Below are 26,207 nucleotides of genomic sequence, written 5' to 3'. Positions count from 1 at the left end.
TTTTAACTCCCTGCCCCAGCACGACACAGCCACAGCTCTGACATAATAATTTATTGGTTTGAATGACATTTAGTACCACAGTTGTCTTACCAGTGACAGAACGAATGGGTACAGCTGATGAAATGCTCTCATTTACACACACACCAATGGAAGAAACGCGTCGGACAGGTCAGTGTCTGGGGCTGGTACTTCAGCAGACACCAGAAATTTCAGTTTTGGGTAAAAATCCAGCACATGGTGTGCAGGTCCCAGCCTGCCTGCCCCGACTGCAGGAATTACAGTGCTCAACACAGCGCCGAAACGTCACTTCAAGCAGCGTTTTTTTTGTTTGGGTGGGTTTTGGTTTTTGTTTTTTTTTTTGGCAGAAAAAAAATAACATTGAAGAGAATTATTGAAAAAAAAAAAAACACAAACCAAAAAAAACAACAAACCAAAGTGCAACCATCAGTCTGGAGAAGCATCATGCTGTTGGCCGGGGGGCTATGCCTGCTGGGGGTGGGCAGGGCTGGGCTCTTAGGGTGCCTGGCAGCAAAATGGCACCTAAAGCTGAACCCCACAACCCACACCGGGCTCCTGAAAGGAGTTAAATCCCCACCCTCCCTTGAACCATGGAACGGGAACCTGGGGGGCACAAGTGCAGCAGGGCAGTGTGGGGGGTGTGGACCCCGACCCCGAAAGCTTTGCTCCCCAGCCTGGTGGATCAGTCACCCCCTTCCTGCTCTGCCCGTGTTGGGCACCCCCCTCTGTGGCCTCACTAAACAGCTAATAGGGCAAACAGCACTGATTTCTCTTATGCCTAAATCCCATTTGATCCTTGCTGGGTACAGCATCACCACCACCATCACCACCAACACCAGGTGAGGTCAGTTATCCTTCACCCCAGTGCTGTCAGGCAGCTCACCCACATCTCTCAGCACCAGTTCATGTTGGAGCATCACGTCCCAGCAGGATGTCCCCACTCAGGGACTCGCAGGACCCCAGGGAAAGGGCTGGTGGAGAGCTGGGGCTCTGGGGATGCTCAGCCTCCAGGGGTCAGCCGGTGGGGACAACCCCCTTCTCCTCCAAGAGGTGGCACTGACAGTCTTCAACACCCTGCCAAAGCTGGGTGGGGGGTGACAAGTCCCAGGGACCACCTGTCCTAGCAGTGTGTCCCACAGAGCAGCCACAGAGCCAAGTTTTGGGTTGGATCAGCATCTTCTCCAACACTTCACTGCCATCCTTCTTGGTTTCCGACATGATCAAGTGAATGATGAGGGGAAAGGGAAGTATTATTATTATTAATAATAATAATTATTATTACTGTTATTATTCTTATTATTTTTTAACATTTCAAATAAAACCACGTTGTGTTGTAAACAGAAGCTCATTCCTCAGGTCTGCCCAGCCAGTCCCAGCTAAGGTTTATGTTTGAAATGGGCTTCCACTGGAAGAAAGAAAGGAAAAACAAACAAAAGAAAACAAAATTAAAACCAAGACCAGTACTGGCAGGCACTGACAGCACCACACAAACCCCCCCTGTGGAGGATCCTTATCTTGCTGATGCTCCTTGGCTCTGATTATCCTTATGACTGGGTGACTAATCATCCTTATAGTAGGGTGGACATCAGGCCAGAGTGAAGAAGCACACAAGGGAGCAATGCCACTGCACCCTTGGTCCCTGTCCCTTCCCTCCCTCCATCCATCCTCTAACAGAATCACAGAATGTTTAGGTTGGAAGAGACCTCCAAGATCATCCAGTCCAACCTTTGACTAACGCCACAGTCAACTACTAAACTATGTCCTTAAGGACCAGGTCCAAATGCCTTTTAAATGCATCCAGGGGTGGTGACTCCACCACTGTCTTGGGCCATTCCAATGCCTGACAACCCTCTCAGTGAAAAAACATTTCCTAACATCCAACCTAAACCTCCCCTGGTGCAGCTTCCATCCACTCCCTCTGGTCCTTTCACAGTTTACTAAGGAGAAGAGATTTTTTCCCTCCTCGCTCCCACCTCCCTGGAGGTAGCTGAGGAGAGCTCTAAGGTCTCCTCTCAGCCTCCTCTTCTCCAGATTAACACACACAGGAAAATCAAGGGGCTGTGGCCCCCCCAGCCAACACACCTGCATATTCCTGAGGCAGCATCGGGCGGCTGATAACTTTCTGAAAAGTTGTGATCCACTCCAGCTGCTCCTCCTCCGTCTCGCAGGCAAAGAGGAATTTCCGATCGGGGGTGACGATGGTGATCCCGTGCTGCCAGTGGTTTCCCTGCGTGGATGGTGGAAGCCCTTCCAGGACCTTGTAGCTGTTTTCCTTGCTCCCAATAAAGACTTCCCCTCTAGCAAAGGCATCCTAGGAGACAGCAGAGCAGTCGGGCAGGAGGGACTGTGAAGGGGAGCTCTGTGTCCTGGGCTCACCCTGCACCATCCAGAAGCCCTGGCAGCAAATGGCAGCAGCCAACCCCCCCCTAAAGCAGAAGCTGCCCCACAAAGCCCCATTTCAGCTCCATCCAGGGGCACCCACAGTATGGGAGCAACACCAGAGATCCAAAATCCAGATGCAGAAAAATTCAAAACAGATTTTAAAAGCATTTTTTGGAAAGTACCAAAGCACAGGACTACTGCACACTGATACCAGGCAGTTCCACCCAGCAGAGACAGCTCAGTGTCCCCTTGGCTCTCCCATCAGCTTGAGCATCACTGCAGGTTATCACCAGTGTTATTACTACAGATAATACCAAAGAGACAGCCAGGCACCTTCAGCTTACCAGGGGATCTTTGAAATACATGAGCCGTCGGTCATCCATGGTGAACCATCGCTTCTTGAATCCCTCTGTTTGCTGAGAAGTCAAAAAATGTCATATTTAACCCCAAAGCAGTGCAGCTCCTTGCTTACTGGGCACAATCCAGGGGTGTCAAGATGCTCAGAGGAGCCCCTCAGTGGGATGCAATGGGGGAGCTGGGGACATGTGGCTTCTGGGTTGCCATGAGCCACCACAGCTGGAGTTTGTGGGCTTGCAGGATTGGGCAGTGAGAGGGGAGATGGGTGCCTCATCTTTAAAGTGATTCTGGATTTTGTAACATTTGACTCCAAGTGGCAGAATCCTATTAATGCATCCAAGGCATTCAGGCTCTGCCTCACCAGCAACGGACCTCCCACCAGCAAACCCTTCTCAGTCCCATTCAGAGCAAGACTCATGTTAGAGGTATGGCAGAAACGTTTTTTTATCCTACCTTTGGCCCCGTTTTCTCCATGTACCCTTCCTTCAGGTAGTTTCTAGAAAGCTTTGGCACCAGCTGGAGCAACCAAAGAAGAGAGAGAAGAGAGAGTGTGGGGTCAGCTGGAGGGAGCTGGGGGAATCATAGGGCAGGGCTGGGGGGGGTCACTGGAAGGAAAGAGCTCACCGGGCTCTGCCCTGCCCTGAATCCACACAACAGCTCTGGCTGAACACTTCAGTCCCACTTCTCCAATGTGCTCAGAGGAGGTGAGTGAAGAAGCACAAAGCATCTCTGAGTGCTTTACCAGTAGAGCCTATCCAGCCCCCAGGCCAAATCCCACTTTACCAGCCAGCTCTGGTGATGCTGATCTCCACCAGACACAGCAGAAGCTCCTCACTCGAGCCCTAAAGTGAAATTTGCCTGTAAAACCCCAGTAACACCCACTGCCTGCACACTCCCCCCTCCTGTAGAGCTTGCTGACAACAGGGACAGTTGGAATGCTGCTGAGTGGAGACAAGGCAGGAGCTGTGAGATCTTTCCAGAGTGTTTCAGAGGCATCTGCAGAGATGCTGAATCTCACCACAAATGGGGCTAACAAGCCTGGCCACAGGCTGCTCCTGCCTTTCATTTCAGCAGGTTATTGATGGCTCCCCTTGCCAAACCACAGTCCCCCAACCCCTACCTCTGCCCAACAGCACCTCTGGTCAGGCAGGTATCTGCTTGCAGGGCAAGGACATCCCAAAAATAAACCAGCTCTGCAGCAGCTGGGAGCATCTTCATCTTCATCATCTTCATCTCACTTTCTCATGGGCAGCACAGGGCTCTGCAGCATTTGTAGCCTCAGAGTTTGGCTCCTGGCATAGGGCTCAGGACACTGTGCTAGGAGCTCATCACCTTGGCCCAGAGAGGTCCCTCTACCCTGCAGAGAGGTCCCCACAGCATCCTTCAGAGAACCTCCCTCCCCAGGAGCTGGAGAGGCAGCCTGGGCATCCTCAGGTGTGTGAGCAATCTACAACTCTCTGCTGTGTTTAACCTGGCTCCTGGTTAAATGTAATGTAAATGCCTTGTCACCTCTCTGACAGGGTAAAGAAAATGTAAATTAGGTGCAAATGATGGCAACACCCAGGACAGAGCCACCTTGCAGGTAGAACATAGTCTCCAAAGAGGTCTCTCCAAGTCCCTCATTCCAGGGATCCATCAACCATGGGACCATTCTTCCTTCTCCTCTGCCCCATTCTCCCCAGTATCAGGATGATTTGGGGCAATCCAACGGGAAACCTTTGTCTCTGCAGGTCCTGGGCATGCACAGGCAGCCATGGGACACAGTCCCAGATCCAGATCACCACCAGACCTTCCCCAGGTCATTACCAGAAGGTAGGTAATGCAATTAGATTTCAACATCTACAAAGTCAAGGGGGGAACAGAGAGCAAGCACCACCAGCCAGTGACATGACATCAGTTACAGCACAACTGCAACACGAGGCACCTCCCATCAGCTTGGGCTAATGCAGCCTCCAAGATTCCATTAGCAGCAGGTAATGCAATCAGCAGCTCCAGCTCCCGGAAAACACAAGGCAGAGATTCATGAGACCTGCATGCAAATATCCACCCTGGAGGGTTGAGAACAGCACCCACACTCTTTGCCTTTTTGTTTTCTAGCCTTTGTTTCAGTTTTTAATATTATAACAACAATCTTTGAGCAATATGCTTATGGCTGCACGTGACAGGGCTGGAGTTACTCATCCACAAGACTCTCACATTTTGAGTATGATTTGTGTGTGCACAGACATCACCCTGCACAAGTTTCCAAGGCTGGATGAAGGGAACAGGTGCTGCATGTGGGCTCCACATCCCACCATCAGCATTTTAGCCCTGTAATTGTAAAATGCTCTGAAGGATGGAGCAATCTCCAAGCCTTCCAGCTTGTTAACAAGATGCTAAGAACGAGTACAAGGGGAGGAAAAAAAACAAAACAAACCAAAACCCCCAGAGAACAAAACTGCAGGAAAACTCACATCAACATCGCTGGCTCCAGGGAATGCCACTTGCAAGTAATGAAACCGGGCTGCCCGGATGGCATTGAACCAATCCACTATTTCCTAATAACGAGAAAGGAAAGCAGAGTGAGTGGGGTAGGCTGCATGAAAAATCATGTAACCCTGCTGTCTTTCATCTCTCCCATCTCATTGTCCCTAATGACAGAGTGCAGTTTAGCAGCAGTCCTAAAAATAAAAAATAAAAATAAATGTAAAAAATAAAATAAAATAAAATAAAATGAAATAAAATGAAATAAAATAAATTCAGACATCAGACAGAGTAGTAAATGGGTGAAGGATGGGGACCAGCAGCTGCTGTCCCAGGCTGCAAGGTGTGCACCGTTCTGCAACCCCAGGTGAGCACCAAGGGGTTGGTTGCTGCAGAGGGGGATTTAAGATTCTACCTGATGTACTAAACCAGCTCCAAACTGCTCAGTGTTTGCAGAGGGGAAGGTGCTGTCTCATTAGCTCCTCAGCAGAGATTCCTCTCACTGCTTTCTGTCTCAGAGCAAGCAGAGAAAACCAGCTCCTGCCTGTACCTGTGCAGATGGCTTTTCCAGGCTGTCAGCTTCCTCCTGGGCTGCTCTCAGTGCCACTGCAGATTCTTCCTCCACAAACCACCTCAGGGGCCTTCCAGGCTCCATCCTGAACTGCAGCACCAGGGTGACAACTCCGGATCAAAATGCCACTTCTCCTCATCCTGCCTCCTGCTCACCCATCCCTGCAGCCCCGAGGCTGCTGCTCATCAGTCCCTCATCCCACCCCTTCCCACCCCAAAAGCTCCAGGTGTAGCTCAGGAAAGGAGGAGCACTGGGGAAGAGCATCTTGTTATTTTGCCCAGAGAAGACCCAGAGATCTCGGTTTGCACTCTAAGGGGTGGCATTTCCCGGAGGCTCAGCCCCACCTCTGAGCACCCTACGAGTGATGCTGACGGCAGGGATGGGAGCAGCCCATCGAAGCTTTCCCAGCTGCTCCTGCAGTGGCTTCCAGAAGAAGTCCTGCAGAGGGAGCTTCAGCCCCGGACAGGAGCTCAGCACGGTGGGAAATCCACTCCTGCAGCTTTCCCACCTCCCAGGCTCAGATGGAGATCTGGGGGCAGGTGAAGGATGCTCCAGCCCGTGCTCTTCCAGCTGGGAGATTGGAATCTTCTATTAGGGGGTGAATAAGCACCCGCGGGATTATCCCATCAGAGAGCTGAACCTGCTTTCTTCTGGGGTATTTCAGCCCAAGAGCCAAGTGGAGAGCAGTGTGCAATGCCCTGGATTCCTACTGAGTTCCTCAGCAGATTAAAAAAAACAAACCCTGCCCTGGTGTCACCAGATAGGTGACAGGATTAGGTGGGGAGGAATCAAACCCCAGAAACATGAGACAGGAGCCTAAATCAGTACTTTGGACCAGGGAGATGAAGCACCGTGGGGTACATAGGGACATCCTGGGGCTGCAGGGAAGGCAGGGGGGAGCAAAAGGCACTGGGGACCACAGAAGAGTCCCAGGGGTGCCCCCAGCCCCAAAGGGTGGGAGGCTCTGATCCTGCAGCCCTCACTCAGCTGAAGGGACAGAAAATATTCAGGGAAGTAGAAAGAAATATACCCTGGGTGTTATCAGATGCCAGCAGAGTGTGTCCTGCCAAACCACTGACGCAAAGGCAGGAGCGGCCACGTGAGACTGGTGACACTGCTTCTGCCACCAGCCCCCAGCAGAAAACTCTACCTTTCAAACCCAAAACCAAATACCAGTAAAACTTTGGCCTGATTCCTCACAGCTGGGCTGAGTGAGCCACCAAGGCCCAGCAAACCACAGACACAGGCGTGATGGTGGGATGCAGCTTTCATGGGAAAGGGTTTCTTACTCTTATTTTAGTTTAAGTTGTGCTCAGGGAGGTACCTGAGAGTTTGAAGGTGCCCCAATGACCAGAGAAAAGTGGATTTAATATGAAGATGACAGCTTTAACCTCAGATCTCATGGCCCCTTCAAGGCTGAAGATATTTCACAGGGAGCCCCAAATATTTGGGGAAGGGAGGGAACAGATTAAAATACGGCTGTGCTATGGCATGCACTGCAAGCTCACCTGGATCTGCTCTCTGCAGGGACAACAGTCCATGGGGACAGATCCATGGGGACAGATCCATGGGGGCTGTTGCTGTTTCAGCAGCTCCCAGCTGGGTTAGAGCCTGCTGTGCCACAGGCTGGCTCTGAGCAGCTTCAACCCCCCCTGAACCACAACCCAATCCTTCTTTTTACCTCCATGCTCTCACCTTGCCATCTTCATGATAGACAAAGATATTCCTTGTGCTATTGTCCTTCAAGTAAGTGATCTGCAGGCCGTGTGGGTTCCCGATTTTTGCAGGCTGGAAAGTTGCATTTAGGTGTTCAATCTTCATAATTGCTTTGGGTTCTTTCGCCTGGAAAACACAGCTGAGTGAGCAAACACTTGAGAATTGCCTTTCAGACCAAAAAGCAGATCTCTTGGTCAGAAAAAACTCCTGACTGAGGCCATTAGCTAAAAAAAAAAAAAAACAAACCTCAAAGACTCCCAGCCCAAAAACTGCCTGGTGATATCAGAGACTTGGGGCAATGAGTGGCTTCTGCTCTCCTGCAAAACTCAGTAGAGTTCAGGGGGAGAACGGTTTCAGCTCAGAAGCAGGATGGAGAGGCCAGGTCTCACCAGAGGCTGCTGTGCTATGAAGACAAACATCTTCAGCATCCCTCCTGCCCCACTGAGTCCTGACCCCAAGATCAGCCTCTTTACCTAATGATAAGTGACCAGTATTGACACCAGGATGAGCACTTCAGAGAAGAAGAAAAACATTCAGCCAGCCAAAAAAAAAAAAAAAAAAAAAAAATGCAGACTGTTAATGAACATGCCAGGGTGCTTCCTGCATCTCAAGCACTCACAGCCTGTTCATCCTTGCCAAGAAAACAGAGGATTATCTCCCTTGCCAACATCAGACAACACCCATGTCCCCATCCTCTCACAGGAGCCACTGACTTCTGACTCTGCTCCTCTGTTTGACCTCCAGACTGGGAGCTTTCTCTCCAGGGGAACAAATATACCTTGCAGCCTACCTCTTGGGTGGATTAACCCAAAGGTGAACCTGGAGTACGTTCTCCCAGACACCAATCCCACCTGTGCTCTCTGTGCAAGGTCACTTGAACTATGTAGAGTGGTTCATCTCCAGAAATTTACTACCTTTTCAGGACTATACTGAGAAGCAAAGCAGCAAGCATGAATAAAACCCCCGAAAAAAAAAAATAAAAATAAGAGTCTTGGTAACAACAGTTTCATGGCAGAGCCAGGGGGGCAGCAGAAGGTCACGTAGTGGGGTCAGGGTCCCTGTGGAAGTCTCTGACCTGGGAAGATACAAGTGCTGCTTAGGGGACCTGGGGACTTGCCATGAGTCCAAGAGGAGATGTGTAGACAACACAGTCCCCACCATGGGTATATGTAGTGAAATGAGGCAGCCAGGTGCCACTAATTACCAGGCAGTGGGCATGAGCTGGTGCCAAGCCCACCTGTGCCTGATTAGGGTGGGCCCCCACTGCGCATGAGCAGGACCAGCGGGCCAATAAAAGGACCCTAATTAGGCACAGGTGGGTTTGACACAAGCTCATGCTCACTCCCTGGCAATTAGTGGCACCTGGTTGCCTCATTTCACTACAGGTATAGCCAACAACAAAGCAAAGCAGCTTTTAACTACCAGAGCTGTCAAAAGCAACTCAGTGGGGGCTGCTGGGACTTTCACTTCTCCCTCAGCAATGGCTGACCCTCCCCTGTCCATGAGAAGCAGTTGTACCACGGCAAGCTGAAGGAGAAGACAACATTGCCAAAGTCAGTGCCAGGCATGGAGAAATGGAGGGGATGTTCCCCTCACCTGCAGAGCATGGCTCCTCAGGACACCACCACTGCATCAGCTCCTTCAGAAACCTGGCTGCTGGCTTGGCCTGGGCTCCTCTCAGATGCCATGTTCAGGTGGGACTCAAACACCTTGGCTTCCTCTATTATGGGGTGCAGAATAATAGAGAGCCCATCCATTCATCACCAATGCCATTTTCATGGTAATAGCTCCATTTCTCACTTACAATAAATGAAATGTGCTCTGGGGAAAAAGACAAATGCTTCCACTGCTTGATGCTGGAAGAGAAAAGCTGGTGTTTCTCTTCTGGACTGCTTGCCATGCAAAAGAGTTTTTAGACCACAGTGAGGTGGTGGTACCTTCATCACAAGCCAGCCACAAATCACCCCCATCAGCTGAATGATGCAGAGCCAAAGCTCAGAAAAACTCCTTGGTTTGTGTTTTCCTGACTCAACAGAGCAGGAGTGGGCAAAATGGCCAGGCAGGGTGTCTCACCATGACAGTAGTAGAGCCAACCCCACTAAAAACCACTGGCAAGCTGTACCTGGCACTCTTGTCCTTGTGTAGGGACTCAACGCTGATGAAAAATGTAAAACTAGATATAAAATGGTGGCCTGGAAATTACTTTTCTGAAGATGCTCTTGCAGTTGTGATCCCCCATCCACATAGAGCAGCCCCAGGCACTCACATCATTTTTGTTGAAGTACTTCAGAGCACCTTCCCTCTCTGATAACACAAATTTTCGGCTTAGGAACTGCCCGTTGTCACGTCCTCTCTTCCACAGAAACCCTTCTCGGTACCCTGCAGCAGAAAGGAGTGGCTGAGAACCAGAGATAAAACAGTCTTTAAAAAAAAGAGACACAGTAAAGAAAAGGAGAAGAGCTTCCACTTGTAGTTCTTCCCACTGACTTCAAGGCACTGAGAAAGGCACTGAGCCAGACTCAGCATCATCTCCCCCCTGATATAGAACTGATTTACACCACAGACAAAAAGATGCAGAAAAATCTCTCAACCAGCTCCCTAGCACTATAGTTACAAGTGATATAAAAGATTTCCATGCCATAAAAAATGCAAGGCAAGAATGATTTGCATTTAATGATTTGAAAGACAGGAAGAGTGATATCAACAATGACTAAGGATGCTCACCCAAGGGAAAGTGCCCATCTAGCCACATACAGCTTTGCTGAGAGCCAAAATACCAGTTCCTTCTGCCTGACTTACAAAACTCCAACTCAAATACTTTCTGTAGATCCTCACAGAGCCTTTTACTGAACACCAGGCAAAGCTGCCCATCCATGTGAGAGCCATGCTGTCCCTGGCACTGAACAGGAGCCACCATCTCACTACCCAAGGAGATATATGGGACAGCCTAAAGCCACAGTTATCCCACAGCCATGCCCAGATGGTCATGCCACACCACTGTCTACCTAATCCCCCCACCTCTGAGCCCTCCCTGTCCCTCAAGTGCACCCTGCCCCATGCTGAACACTGTCACCCATGTGTGCTGTACCCATGTGCACCAGCCCTGTCACCCAGAGGATCAATACCAGATGTACCAAAGACATTATTACAGGTCTGGACCTCTTCCTCTGGTCCACACATCCACCTTGGTAGAGACTTCCCCAGAACCTGGAGCAGAACTGGTTAATTCATTCCATCAGTTCCATCCTACCCCAGCTGTGGGCTCACTATAAACTTTTTCTAACAAAAAGGCACAGCCAACCCATTGGAGGGCACTCCCAGGGTCAGAATGGGAAGAACCCACAGGGAGCAGGACTACCTGAAGTCTGAGCAAGGGGAAGCAGCCCTGAAAGTGACCAAACCTGAGCCAAGGGCATCCATGTACAGCAACAGGATGGGAAATGCCCAGGCTCACATTGCTGCCACAGCAGGAATTAATTGCTGGGAAACTGCAGCTCTGACAGATTCAAGGCAGAAGCTGCTGCCTGCCAGGCTGGTACCAGCAGAAGTGCTGCAGAACCCGGGGTGGGATGCACACAGAGCAACACAGTCTCTCCGACAGGAGGCAGACAGGCAGCAGCTGATGTTTGGCTGATACATTTATAAAATGCAAGATTTGCTTAATGTGAGGCTGAGATGCAGGTGGGGTGCTCACAGTCAGTGTTTGCTGGATGCTCTCTTAAATGGCAGAGCCCTGAGCAGTTTGCTCACCATGGGTGAGGTGTAGACACCAAGGACAGGCAGTTTGGTTCCCAAAAGATGCTGACTTTTAACACAGAGCTGGGGGGAACAACAGGAGAGAACTTCAAAAGGCCAGATGAAGCTGTGGCTAAGGTAGGGCAGTTCTGGGGGGTACAGAAGGGGGATTATTTTTTAGTCAGTGCCCAAGGTAAATGAGGAACTGTCACTTCCAGTCACTTCATGGCTGCAGCTAAAACTTGGCAAGGAAAAGAAAATGGGGTCACCTTGTTGGTTGACCAAAGAGAAGGCCTTGGGTGGTCTTGTGGCAGCTCTGATGAGTCAGGCACTGGAACTCCTCCACGCCAGGCATCCAAAAATGGTGGAACTCATTACGTGCTCAGGTCTGGCCCAGCTCTTGCCACCCCAGAGGCCACAGAGGAAGCAAGGGAGAGGAATTTCTCTCAAGCCAATCTGATGCAGACACCCCCTTTCCATCCAGCTTCCGCCAGCAAGTTGTTCAAGTTCCCCATTTTTTAAGAAGAGGGATATTGCTACTTCCCTACCTCAGAAAGCTGTTAATGATGGGTTGTGTGGTTTCTGAGAGTGGGGACTATAGGAAGTACCCAAAATTACTGAGTTTCAGCCTTTGTTCTCAGCAAAGAAAAACCCCTCCTGCAAGAAGCACAACCAGATCCACTGGCTTGAAGAAAAAAAAAATATACATACACATGAACTTTGCTTTCCTTCATCCTAAGTAAATCATTACAAACTTAGAATTAAACCACATTTGCTTTGGTGCTTTACATTGTAATTTCAGCTGGAAGTAGAGGTGTCTGAGCTGCTTGTTTCCATGACATTTCTAGGGCTGTGCTAAAACCAGGTTTGGTCCAAGGCTTTTAGGAGAAACACATTAGTATATCCAAAACTGAGCATAGCAACAGAGCCAGTGTCACACCCGAGCCCACATGCAGCACTGGGTTGGTTCTCGCCGTGTTTCACTGCAAGCCAAAGCATGAGAGGATATTTCAGGAGAAAAAAAAATGTACTTGTGCATGTAATTTTAGAGCAATCACATTTTCCTAGAGCTCCAGCAGGGCACCTCCACCTACAGAAGTAGATTTTCTTTCCTCTTAGCAGTCAAAGTGCTTTGACCCCAATTCAGAACTTACTCAGAAGAAGATTTAAATACAACTCCATCCCTTTGCTGCTGAAATTGCTGGGTATATATTGCCACTTCTCTGCATGTCAGAAGCTGAGGAGTCTGCTGTATTATCCTGGTAAGATGTTAATTAAAGCAGAGCAGTAGAGAGGCACTTACTGGAGATGATGTGTCTGCTGTTTCTGGGAGGTTAAGGAATTGCATAATTATCTGGAGCAGCAGAGTGGCAAATCCCTGACACCCCACATCACCACTGACACCAGTGTCACAACCTCCTTTTGAAACAAAGGATCTGAAGGATATTTCCTCTGAAATAAACCACATTGTCCATAGTCAGAGGGCTGGTTGGAGAAGGAGGAATATTCTGAAGTTTCCCTATGTGATGGACTTTAAATAATATTGCAAAAAAAAAGAACTGTACAAGTCTTGTTAGGCTGTGTCAGTGCAAATTATTCTGTTTGAATGCTGGGAGCTGTAATATTTCTTCCTGTAGCATTCAGCCACCACCAAAGCAAGGCATTTCCATGACTTCAATTTGAATTGTTTTTAAACATTTGCATTCCAATTAAAAAAAAAATATGTAAAAAGGAATAGCAATTTTTCTTGTGGGGTGAAAACACCACTGTTTGTCCAGAGACAAACTCTTCCTCCCCACACATAGGGGAGCTCCCCACCAGTGGTGTCGAGCTTGGTCAGACAGCTTGGAGCTTGCACTCAAGGATCCAACCACTCCCTGCTCCACTGCACAGCACCAGCAGCTTTTCTTCATTTTGTTTCCCACCATCTGCAGCTGTGCTGAGGAGCTTACAACTTCCCCGAAAATAATTCTGCAGTCATCTCTGCATAAATACACTTCCTGCTGGTTCCATGTTCAGCAGCACAGATTCAGGGGTTCTGGAGATGTCAGCACCCACCTGAGCAGAGGTAGGGGTGGGTCTCTTGTTCTTAGTGACAACCAACAGGACAAGAGGAAATGGTCTCGAGTTGCACCAGGGGAGGTTTAGATTAGATATTAGAGGAACCTTCTTCATTGAAGGAGTAATAAACACTGAAACAGGCTGCCCAGGGAAGTGGTTGAATCACAATCCCTAGAGGTGTTTAGAAACATCCAGATGTGCTTAGGAACATGGTTTAAGCACTGGACTCAGTAGATTGGGTTAATGGTGGAGTTAGGTTATAGTTGGACTCGATAATCTGAAAGGTCTTGTTCAACCAGAATGATTCTGTGAAGACACCAGAGGCATAGGAACACGTTTGCCTTTACTGCCAAAGGGAACAATGCCACATGCCACTCCTAAGGGGAACTTGAAAAGTGTCAATGTTCTCCTCTTTTCCCCTCCTCTGGCTCATGCAGGACTGGGGCACCCAACCCCAATGGCCAGCTATTAGGAAATAGTAACATTGGTCCCTGACAGCTCCAAACAGTCACTCCCCGAGTGCTGGATGTCCAAGGTTGTCTTCCATTACCAAACTTGCTCCAAGCAAAGTCAAACACACTTTACAAAATGACCTTCAATACTGATGGCTTGCAAGACATCTTCTCCCACAGTGTAAAAAAGTCCCCCAGAGAGATCTGGAGGCAGCACCATGGCTCTGCAGAAACAGGAGTGTCAGTGTCCTCAGTGACTATTTGCCCTCTGCCCAACTCACCCAAAACTGGCACAGCCAAGACAAAGCCTCACCCATGGGAATGTCAAGGAGAGCAATCTGTGCCCCCAGAAACATAGGACTGAGCCCACTTTAGATCATATGCAGGACAACTTCAAGGTTGAAGCCAAGCATGGGAAACAAACTCTCCAGATCTCTGCAAAAACACATTGTCATCTGGCTTCATCTTCAGCAACAAAGCCTTTGAAATGGAAAAAGTAATTTGTTCAACTACCCTGCTGCTAGGATCAATAGGAGAGTCAAATACATCATCTCCATGGAAAAACCATGGAGCTGAGCTTCACGACACATTGAGGTCCTGAGGCTGATGGAAAGGAGATGAGCTCTGTCCCCATTTCCAGACATGTGGTATGGAAATGCAAGGTTGGGGCCTGGGTTTCCAGCCTTGTTTAATGTCATGGTGAATACACTTGCATCACTGGCTCACAGCTGAAAATCCAAATTGCTTCTAAGCAAAGCCCCAATAATAAAGCCAAAATCCATTAAGCCTGTGATGTTTGCCACTATTTAAATCTGATTAAAATCGTCCATGACACCACTAAGCCTAACAGCCAGAAAACACTCCCGTCAGGTCTGATGCTTCCCTGTGTAATCCAGACCCCCCCTTCTCTCACTGGATTGTCAGCTAAAAGGAGCTGTAATAAGAGATCATGTACCTAATCCAGCTTCCTAATCTGTTTTTAACTGGTTTCTGTAATCACATGTTAGGATTCCCTAGGGAGTAGCTCTCAGGTGACAGACATTAGCAGAGTCACTCATCCTCCCAGGAGGTACCTGGGATGGGATCTCATTGCCCCTGGAGCTGAGTGCAGCAGAAAGGGGCCACACAAGGTGCCCCAGCAGAGGTGTCAGTGGGATGGAAGGTGGGAAATCAAGGTGACAACCCCTGGGCAAGCAGGCACAATGTAAGATGGTGCAAAGGACACTCACCAGAGGAAAAAAATCCCTTTTTAAAAGAGTGGGTTTTGATCTCTGAGTGAGTGCTCACCTCCCACAAAAAAGCTGCTTGGGAAGGAATATCAGGAGAAAATACCAGAATATACGATGCCCAAGGCTTCACCTGATGACTGAAGGTATATCAGGTTTGGTATGGACTGCAGAGAACACAGCCACATCCTCTCTTTTATCAGTTAATCTTCTAATTGACCATCAACACAGCACAACTTCCATGGTGATTCAATTATTGAGCAAATGTTCTCCATTCTATCTCTGGGAGATGCCAAAACCTCTTGCTACAGGAAGTGTCTTTACTGGAAGTCTTGTGCTTGTGTTTCTGAGAACTGAATACGGAATCTAATTTTACTTGGAAATTAAATGCTTCCTCTTTGAGTGGCATCCCCACACACACACCTGGGAGCTGCTGGCTGCTTGAAGAAAAAAAAAATCCAGTTACAGGTAAATAACCTTCAGGTTTTGATCTTCTGAAGCCAGCTTTTTATTATAAAAAGGTAGATGAAAGCTGAGAGGTTCCCAGCACCATGCTCATCCCATTTACCAGCACTGAATGCACTCAAAGCCTGATTTAGATGGAAAGCAGGGTGAGAAAACATTTAAGGACAGGCATGCAGTGCTGAGTCATAATAATATCCATATAGCAGTGCACTGCCAGAAGCTGAGGTTTGAGACTAAAATCACTCCCAACCCAGAGACCAGAATCCCTCCTTGGTCAAGACAAAAACACCTTAAAAATTCCCTACTGCTGCCATTGCCAGTCCCAGGCACAAAAGCTGCATGGGAAGATGTGCTGCAGCTTCCTCACTCCTCAGCACCTGGAGGAACCACAGCCCATCCATCACCACTGAGCTGGGGCCTGCCTGGACCTCTGCAGGTGAGGGAGAACCCACCCACCTGTGGCCTCTCCTGCAACCACAACTTTCTGTATAAAAGTGAAGAGGTGAGGCACCAAAAGATTTGGGGATGAGGAGCCTTCACACCCTCAATCTGGACCACAGCTGGGGGGGTTTCAGCTCTGAACAACCCCTGAGGGTTCCCCCCTCAGGAACCACCTGAGGGTCTGCATTTCATTCAGGCATCCTGCAGAGCCTCAACCCACAGGAATGGGATTAGGCTAAAATACCCCCCTAGTCCTGAATACTTTTAGATGGGTTTCTTACCCACACCAGTAAATAAAATCTCAGCCTGGGCAGCTGCTCACATAGATCAGGCCAAGCAAGGATGGGATTAATTCAATCTCCCCACAGAGCTTTTGCAGAGAAGTTCACCACTGATTTAAGATGGGTTTAGGACCCTCTCTCTAGGGCATCCCAGCACAAAGCATCCCCCACACACAGGCAGCATTGCCATACAACCATAAATTATGGGAAACCATCCTCCTCACAAGTAACATCCTTCTTTGTTTGCTTTGAAGAGAAATCCAAATGGCTTTGAGCACATCTGCTGCAGTGCTAACAGCTCCTGATCATCTATTATTGAGTGCTCAACACATTTGCAGTCAAAGCTTTTACTTTGGGAAGGAAATAGAGATTATTTTTTTTAATTTAAGATTTGTTCCTTTCCTGGCTGCTGGTTTTATAGCTGTCCCAGAAATAAGTTCATATAGGATGCTCAGGCAGCTGCAGTATCAAGGGATGGGCACCCAGCAGCCACGGTCTCCAGGTTGCACAAGGACATTTGCACACCTTGGTTTTTCTAAAAATAATCACTCCCCATCCCCTAGAGCAGCACTTCCCTAGATTCAGGAAATCCTGTAAGAATATAAATCAAGGCTAAATTCTGGCCTGAATAAATAATTGACCAAAACTCCGATTGACTTTGCTATGCTAACATTTCTTCTTTCAGCCTCTGCAATGTGTCAAAGTTTGGAATTCATTCCCAGCTGAGCAGCCTCCTCGTGTTTCAGACATTTAGGGGACACAGTGACACACCACATAACTGCTCCCCTGGCTATGAAAATGGGACCCAGCTGCTCGAGGTAGCTGCTGAATCTACACCTCAACTGCAGCAACATTTTTCAAATCAGTCCTGTCCAGCAGGTGGAAAGGTACCTCCCAGCCCAACTTCACTGCAATCATCCAAGAAGTGGGGGGTGGACATCTCCATGGCTGCAGACTTGAGAGATTTCAAGGTGAAAACTTTGGCAAGCTCACTACAGGGAACAACACAGATGGAGATGGGCTGGTGTCAGTCAGAAAGGAGCATCAGCCAGGGCTCATGCTTCTCTGTTGAGGTTGACCTAAGACTCAACTACATCTTTGGCAAACTCCAGAAAAAGATGTGACCTCACTCAGTGTTCTTTATCTGCTGAGAGACAGAAACTGCCTGGCCCTCCAACATAAAATGGATCTTTCTTTAATAGAAATTTAATTAAGCTAGGACAAGTTGCCATGAAATCAGCCTTTTCCATGTACCTCATTACTGTATTGCTTCCTGGTCTCTTTTCTCATTAGCAGAGGAAAGATGCACCAGCTTTTCAGTCCTGTGACAGCACACAGGGAACACAAATGGGCACAGCATAAGAGCACTGAGGGACACCAGGAAAGCCAAGAAAAACCTTCACAAACCATCAGAAACTAAAAGAGAAGGTTGCTTTACCCTTTCTCTAAATGTTTGTTATCAAAAACATGGAGAACCAGCCTGACACTTCTCTTTCTCCAATTAGTATAGATCCACTGTAATAACCCAAGGTTACAGGAACAGGCAGCCTGAGCAATATAAAAAAATGGGATTTCAAGTTAGCTGACCTCAAACAGGGACAGCTCAAGGACAGGAGTGACTCATGCTAATTTTAATTGGGGCTTTTCACACACTTATTGATCTTAGAGCCTGTACTCACCAGGTGGACTGACTCCCCCAGGGGGCACAGCAGCTCAGGGCATCTACAGGGAACATTCAGAGCACATCCCAAAACACAGGCAGCATATTCAGCCTCCAAAGGAATCCAGGGGCAAGAGGAACCTCCTCTTGTTGTGATGAACTGTTCTGACCACAGGTGAAACACTTTTGATTTGAGTTGAAAATGTAAATATTTCTGTTAAGGTTGATGCAAAATGAAACACTTCTTAGGTGAGCTTTTTCTTTGGGGTGGGGAAACCTAACCAAACATTTTACACAAGCTGCTTAGAGAGGAGAAAAAAGACCAACTCACAGCTATTTAAAATTTCATGGGCCAGCACTTACCCCTTTCAGGAAGGCTCACCCCATCCCCTGCAAGGAGCATCACTGCTGCTTTCCTTCTCACATGAGAGCTGCTGCTCTTTGGCTAATTATAGAAGCTTGGATCAGAGCTATGCCAAAGGCAGCTTGACAGAACCAGCTGTTAAAATTACAGCTGGATCCTAAACTAGCTGGGAACATCCAGCTTTAGATTAGGTTAGGTGGTGCTACCCCTTCCCTGGAGCCAGCTGCCAACGCCTTGCTTGGCCAACTGCTCCTTCTCCTCCTCCACCCCTCCAGCTCAGACCCACAGGTCCTCACCCACAATTTTTGGCTGCTTAAATGCTTTTCTGCTTTAGGGGTGCTGAAGACAGTGCATTTCTCTTTGTTAGATGTTTTTCCTCCTACAGCAGCTATCTGTAAGAGGACTATTGATTTCTCTCCACCCATCACTGGGCTACTGTAACCTTCACGGATTTCCTGGAGAGTGCAACAGCAGTTGCTGGCCTCTTGCCATGGCCCAGACAGGGAGAAAAAAAAATGTAGCAAAGTTCCCTCTAAAAGAAAAGCTTTTGCATTTGGAGCCTCTTCCTTTGTCTTCTGGTGGTCGCTTTCTGCAGTATTTCCTTAGTGAGGCTGGGCAATGGTGCAGCACCTCCCTTTGATTCTGAGGGAGGCAGCATTACCCCATCAGAGGGGCTGCACTGAGTCTGAACCAGCACTTCCCAAAGCTACTGGAAAGCACGGAAAGGCTGCTCTGGGTCCTGGTCGTATGATGCTTGTCCTGCTGAAACATCAGTGCACCCTGGCACAGGAACTCTGCCGTGTGCTGCTCCCTGCCACAGGCCTGCTCCCCTTCAGAGGGAAAAATGAAATAAAGGACAAACACCCTGTGAGCTCCCCTCACATCCTCCTCCCTAGGTTAGTTCATTAAACACCTCTTTGAGGCACCTCCTCTTTACTGCAGTGAGATGCCTGCTTGATGTTTAAATCACTTGTATTGCAAAGGAGCTGTAAGGAGGGAGGGCTGAGCAGGACCCTCCTCAGACAGAGCTCTGGGATGTCCCAGCTGGGGATGAGATCTGGTTTCTTGACTAAATTTTTTTCAGATGGATCCCTTTCCTTCCAAGGCAATCTGGCTCAATATTTATTCAAGCTGTTGCCTGAGTTTTCAGCTCTGCTCCAGATGAAGCTGCAGAGCAGGAGGGGTGACACCTGCCCAGCATAACCCCGTCAGAGCACCCCGAGGCAGAAGCAAGAAGCAGTCCTTTGTTTTAAAGCAATCACTGCCTTTCCCTTGAACCTCCCAGGAGAGGATGGGGAAAGGTTTCTTGGAGCAAGTCCCGACAAGGAGTTGTGCAACGTTCAGTGCAGGATCATAATGGAAAGACATCAAAAGGAGACTTCAAAAGGAGACATCAGTAAAGTTCTGTCTGCTTCAGCTGAACACACATTTCCATGGGGTTTCCTCCTGCCTCCATTTCAGTTTTTTTTCCAGAGCTTTTCAACTTAATCTGTTCCTCCCCATTAGACAAAAAGGTGGTGGGGGACAATAAAAAGAACCCCAGCTCTTAGCCCCCCTTTGCTACATCCAAAATTCACGGCAGAAGCACCAGCAAATGGGTGCAGGGACCAGACCTTGCACCCCCATCCCCCCAGATGGGGCATCACACCCTGCCCTGCTCCCAGGCTGCAAACCACACACCGACCCTGCCCCAGGCACTGGGGGAATGAAGACCACAAGGACCCAGCCCCACCAACCAGCAGCATTCAAACCAGAAGCTCTGAGAAGGCACCTTCCCCATGCTAAGTGAGATGCCTGCCAGCTCTCTCCAGCCCTGCCAGGGGTGCAGGAGGCAGCACCCAGGGACCAGCACCCACTGAGCCTGGCTGGCTGTGTGACTCAGTGCAGTGAGGCTGAGGTCAGTGTCTGGAGAACAGAAGCCCTCTCTGTGGCTCCAGCAGCATGAGAAGGAGGTTTCTGTGCCCAGCAAGATTGCTGGCTGGAGAAATGCTGGTGCTTTAACCCCCTGCTGCCAACAACACATCAGCTTCCAGTAACCTTGATACTGGCTTGGGAGAACTTGCAGAATTTGCACTTTCCATCCAGACACTCACATCCCCACCTCTCTGCTAAATGAGATTTGATGATAACTTCTCCAGACCAAGGCTGTTTTTTCAGTGCCCTTGTACTGCCCAGAGCACTGGATGCAATTGGGACATAATGCTCTTATGCACCTTTGAAATGAAAAAATATTCTCCCTCAAAATGAAGCAAGGTTTCCATCCTTTGCCCCACTTCTACTTGTTCTGTCCTTCTGCATCTCTCCCTGCCATGGTCCCTGCTTTTCCAACAAACACAAGGGATGCATCAGCAGAGCTTGCAGAGCATCAAGCTCACAACAGGCTGCAAAGCTCAGTCAAGAAGTCAAATTCCCTGCTCTGGTCCCTGTGTGCTGCAGGCTGCATGCCATGACATCTTATACTCTGGGACACTGATGGGGCAGAGGTCCCTGCCAAAAAGGTGCAGGTGGGGCCTGGGCTCCTCATTCAGACACAAACCCAGCCACTTTCTGACCCAGCTGGCTTACAGACAGGGGCAGGACCAAATGCAGAGATTTGTAACACAATTTTACTGAAATCCAGTAAGAGTCAAACCTGGTGCTTTGGTTCAGCTAAATACTGGAACTGGTTGCTGGGAATTTACTGAAAACCATGATTTAACAGTGATGCAACCCTAGCATGCCCAGCAGCACACACACACTGCAGGGAACTGGTGTCATGACTTCCTACCACAAAACACCTCCTCAGTCAACTCTGAATCTCTTCTTAGCAAAACTTTAAAGTGAATTTACAACAAAATACTACCAAGCTACCCCAATTTTTGCTGCTTTTTAGCTGCATTAATATTTTTTCATTTCCATCTCTAAGTCTATGGGGGGTCTGTGTACAGGGGTGGCAGAGAGAGTCTGAGATGGTGGTACCAAAAAGCACCTCACAGTGAAGTGGATCCATGGATCTCACAGCAGCCACATCTTCCCAACACACACTGTGTCCCTGACCCATGAAAAGATGCACTTTTCATCAAAGAGGGACAGCAGCAGAAAATGCTGGAGCCTCTCTCAAAGCCCAGCTCTAATACTTCAGCTTTCAAGCATCAGACAAGGTACAACTTGCATCAGATAACAGCAACATTAAAAAGCAGTGGGAGCAACGCAGCAACTCCTCTTTGAGGCTAAAAAGTCAAAATAAATTAACTGATTTCTTTATATTGAAAATTCCTCTCTGCAGACTAAGATCAAGGCCTGCTAAAGCTTTTGACAGCTCTGTTTGCCCATCAGTCACATGTGTACTGAGTTGAAATAGAGATTTCCACTCACAGAAACTCCTGAGAAACTCAGACCTCTGCATTGAGATCACAGATGTAGTCAGTGTTCTCAGAAGTTAAACTAAAAAAAAAAAATCATCAGAAGAGCCAGTTATAATTAGGCTTTTTCTAAATTTCTATATTTAGAAGTGTAAATCAAGAAGCAATCACAGGCAGTATGGAAACCTGCCAGCAAAAAAACTCAAAAAAACCCCAAAACAAACAAACAAAAAAACTAAACAGAAAGAGAGGAAAAGAAACTCTATTTGTACAGTATTGTTCCCTTCATAGGCACATAATGCAGGTAATTTATAATTCTGCAGCATTTATGTGGCTTTAAAAGTTATATTCTGGCATTCAGGGTCTAATATAAGAATGTTTATGGAGTGACATTTCCAATCTCACTGCTGTCACCAGCAGTGCCACCATGGCCTCCACCAGCTTTGGGGGGAAGACTCTGGGTGCATTAATAGAAACCACTGCAAGGATTTCTCCCCTGCCCAAAAGAGTGAAGAAGAAGAAGAGATTACAAACTGATTTTTCTTATCAAAGTGCTTCTGTGGCCCAATGACAAACTCCTCTGAGGTGCCACTGCAAAGCCAGTCCTGTTGGTCACCAGATCTGCCCAGGACTGAGCCCTGGTGGGAGGGACAGGCAGAGCCATGGCAGCTCCATTCAGTCCCATGCTGACACCAAAGGCTTTTTTATCATGAGATGGTATAAGTGTGTAGGGACTGGGGAAAGGGAGAGAAGGTAGAAGGGGAAAAAAATAATGCTATTAATATTATTAAGTATTTATATTCCTTGTTGGGTGACATAAAAGAAGTGGCTCATTTCCCTGCATGGTGGCCACCACTCAGGCAGTGTGGAAATGCTGGTGGGTTACTTCAGACACACAGCAAATCCAAACCCAAAACAGCCCCTGAAAGGCTGCAGGATGCTCCTGCACACACCAAGAGGCCAACAGGGCAGGACCTTGCTCTGTACCACTACACACCTGGACAACATCCAGTGAGTTCCTGATAAGCCCAGAAATGATTGCTGCATCAAGTGCTTTCTCTTACTGCTCTTGTGAGCTTGGTTTCCAAAGGAACCAAAGCATATGCAAGCACTGTTCATCCATCTTCCCCTCTGGCATTTCAGTATCTTGGACAATTTCAGCCAGACACAGCTCCCCAGAGTTGCTAACACTCTTCTCTTTCTTGCTGATAAAGCAAGGGGAGAATTGACAGGCTTGATGGTCAGCCTCATCCCTGCTTTTTGCAGAGTTACCCCTCTAGCACTGCCTCTCTTTTTCTGCCTGCTCTTACCTTACTCTCAACTGTGCTGCCACCCTGCTCTGTGGTTGTATAGTGCTTAGCACAGCATTTCCTTAACCAGTGGCAGATCTTCACCTGGGAAAAGCCAGGAGAACTTCCCTGGAATTGGTAGAATTACCAAACAGAAAATCAGCCAAAGATATGGGTTTCACTTTGGGGGGGGGGGGGAAATTGACAGTGCTATGATCTCCATGCTGCATGAGGGAAGCTGAGGAGGCAGCTGGCTGCAATCCTGACCACATACACAATACCTGGCTCAAGTCCCCCCAGTGCCAGAAGCAGCTCTTGTTTCAGCTGACAACACCTTTGCAAGAACAGAGTTTTGATTTGCCTCTTACTTAACAGGCTTATCTCAGCAGCAGTGGAAGGATGCTACAGTAAGCACCTATGGCACTTCTCCCAGCTTTCCAGAAGTTAGTTTCACACAGCAGCTTTGTGTCTCCTGAGTTGCTCCCATGGCACTGTTCCATCAGACATCTCCAGGGCTCAGCTGAGGAAGGGCATCTCCCCACCCACAGCGAGATGCTTTGACCACAGAGCAGATCAAATGGGAGGGAGCAATATCTCACATCAAGGCTTTCAGACAACTTAGACCAGCACAAACATCAATGAAGCAAAGTAGCTTCATGCCAGCTGAGGCAGAAATAGGGAAGGAAAAAAAGACCCCTCGCTCTTATCTCTCTTGGCACCTCACAGATGCTTAAATCCAGGCACAACCTGGTGTCATAACCCTGCTGCTGCTACAGGGCCGTGAACTGAGACTTTGCAGATCTTCTTTATGTCTTTTCACCAGCATGATTTTCTGTTTTGCTTCAACCATCCTTCCCCCTCACGGGAGCTGCAGCCCAGCCTGAGAATGCTCTATTGCAGTGCGGTGATTTATTGGCACAGGCACAAGTGAGTGTGTGTGAGTGTGCGAGAGTGCGTGTGAGAGTGCGTGCAAGTGTGTGTGTGAGTGTGAGAGTGTGTGTGTGTGTGTGAGAGTGTGTTTGTGTGAGTGTTTGTGTGTGTGTGTGTGTGTGTGTGTGTGTGTGAGTGAATGTGTGAGTGAATGTGTGAGTGAATGTGTGAGTGAATGTGTGAGTGAATGTGTGAGTGAATGTGTGAGTGAATGTGTGAGTGTGAAAGGATGCTGGAGAAAACGCCTTTGCTCTGAGCAGCACACTCCCTTTCATCACTTTATCCCCAGCAGTTTGCAGCATAAAAATCTTGCTGACTGCACAGATCCCGTGTTCCTCTGAGCCTGCAGGTCCCAGCAAGGACTCCCCTCCTCTCGCAGGGTCAGGGGAATTTAGCCTACCCCAGACACACAGCAGGCTCTGCTACCTCCAAAGCACAGCATGCAACTATCACTCTCTGGACTCTTTTAGGCTGCTCCAAACAGCCCTAATACCAAATAGACATGGGGTGAAATTCCAAGTTTTCCTAAAGCAGAGAGCCATCATCCCTAAGGACAGCAATCTCCTTCCACTCTTTCCCAAACCAACCCTCCCAACATTGCAGCACCATCACATCCTTGTCAGACTGGGATGGGCTCTCACCTCCTCTAATCCTGCCTAATGTGCACAACCCATTCTTGGCCCCTCATCTCATCAGAGAAGGTTGTAGCACAGGTGACTCAAACCACATCCATGCCCATCTCTTTAGGACACAGCCCTTGTCCCCTGCTAAGCCCTCACCTCTCCCCAGACCCTCAGGCTGTGTTGTGCTAATAACCAGGAGGAAGGAGTGCTACTGGCCAGAGAAGAGAAGGTGTTTTTTCCTGAGAGATTAAAGAATACAACAGCAATAAAAATCAACCTCTCAGAAACTCTCAACATATCAGGATTCAAAAATAAAACCATTAGACTGACACTTCTCATGTCAGCAATTGATCCTTCTAAAATTTTCTATGCATTTTTTTTCCTCCCCCACAAATGAACATTGGCTAAACAAGTTTGTTAATTCTCTAACTGCATATTGAAGCTGTGGATTGGCTGAAGATGGCCATTTCCTACAAAAATTTCTGATGAGAAAAGACTAAAAGAGTTTTGTGGGGAAATTCCTGATCACCTTCCCTTTTGCTGCAGTCCTGAGCAACTGCAGCCCTGAGGTCTCCTACCTCTTCCCTTCTTCCCTCTGTGCTCTCATCCTCTTTTTGCAACCAACCACATCTCAGAAAACACCAGCGTGTCCCTGACCACCTCTCATCCCACCAACACACTGCAACCTCATCCCTGTGCCACATCCACCCTTGGGTTTTGCTGCCTGTGATTCTGAAGCAAAGGGGATGGGGACAGTCACGTATGGGGACAGACTTCATCCTGCATCTCCTTAAAGGCCAGATGCATGAAGGTTTTAGCAAAGGACACCAGGAGCCCTCAGGCTGATGGATTATTTCTTTGCTCTGGTAGCCTGGTGGACTCCCCCTCCCCCCAGCAATAAACCCCCTGCCCTTTGCAGCTGCTCTTAGCACTGATTTGTTCTCCCAGTGCTGCTCAGCCCCTGTAAATTCAGCAGCAGGCAGAGTGGGAGAGAGGAACTTGGCTTCTGAGGTTGTAAAAAACCCCACTGACACTCGTAGCTCCTCACTAGAGAGCTGAAATGGGGTAAGAGAGAGCAGAGGATGAGGTCTGTCAGTTAAAATAATTGGGTTTTAACTGCACCACTGCTCACTGCTTTGTCTGATCAGGCCCAAAATAAACTGGATGACATCACTCCAGGTCAGACTGAACTCATAAGGGGATCAGGGGATCTTCCTCACACTGAGAAGGAGCTATTCCCATCCCAGGCATTTTCTCCAGTCCTTTGCAGTCAGAGCTCTCCCCAACTGTGCAAGCACAGGGGAAAATTAATTCAAACTGCTGCCCAAATTATGCAAAATCCACATGGAATGGAAAGTGCATATTAACAGATTTTGCTATTTCAGGGTATTCTTTCATTTCTTGTGATTTATTTTGCCATCACATTTGCAGACAAATACAAAATACCACAGAAGCCAAATAATTGTTATGGTGTTGACAGAAGACAGTACAAGCAAACAGGCACCTGCAGACAGATTCTGCCCTTTGTAGCTACCTGGGTAAACCTCGTGCTCATCCTTCTCTGAGCTGAATAATGACTTAATAATAAGATGTAGTTTGTGCTATCAGTACAGGAACCAACAAAGGCTAAAGCCCCAATAATTACTGATTTTGCTAACATGCCCAAAATCTTGCCTGTATTTTCTAGCTCTCTCAGTTGCTCCAGTGGATGCTCTCAAGTACCATCATATTATCTCACCCTGCAGTCATCCCACCCAGCCAGATAACTACCAATTGAAAAATCAGGGTCTCCTCCAACTCCCACCCCAAAGGACAAAGTTCACATCTCAAGC

The 26,207-nt window shown here is 48.2% G+C and overlaps 1 protein-coding gene across 3 annotated transcripts in view; it reads right to left on the bottom strand.

The window, feature by feature from the left end:
* The window catches only part of ADAP1 (ArfGAP with dual PH domains 1), a 49,665-nt gene that overhangs the window by 42 nt on the left and 23,416 nt on the right, over positions 1–26,207 (bottom strand). For 2 of the 3 annotated variants that reach the window (XM_030459578.1, XM_030459579.1), the window contains exons 5-11: positions 9,774–9,886; positions 7,487–7,633; positions 5,211–5,294; positions 3,211–3,273; positions 2,745–2,816; positions 2,101–2,329; positions 37–1,423 (exon numbers count right to left, since the gene is read on the bottom strand). In XM_030459578.1, coding sequence (XP_030315438.1) covers positions 1,395–1,423; positions 2,101–2,329; positions 2,745–2,816; positions 3,211–3,273; positions 5,211–5,294; positions 7,487–7,633; positions 9,774–9,886 — 737 coding nt within the window. In that variant the 3' untranslated portion in view covers positions 37–1,394. Of the gene's footprint in view, positions 1–36; positions 1,424–2,100; positions 2,330–2,744; positions 2,817–3,210; positions 3,274–5,210; positions 5,295–7,486; positions 7,634–9,773; positions 9,887–26,207 lie in introns of those variants that run through there. The other variant, XR_003988154.1, reaches the window with a different exon arrangement.

Source organism: Calypte anna, chromosome 14, assembly GCF_003957555.1.
Source record: "Calypte anna isolate BGI_N300 chromosome 14, bCalAnn1_v1.p, whole genome shotgun sequence".
In the NCBI taxonomy this organism is placed as follows: Eukaryota; Metazoa; Chordata; class Aves; order Apodiformes; family Trochilidae; genus Calypte; species Calypte anna.
The sequence above is the reverse complement of the archived record's forward strand: the minus strand, read 5'-3'. Positions and strand labels throughout refer to the sequence as shown.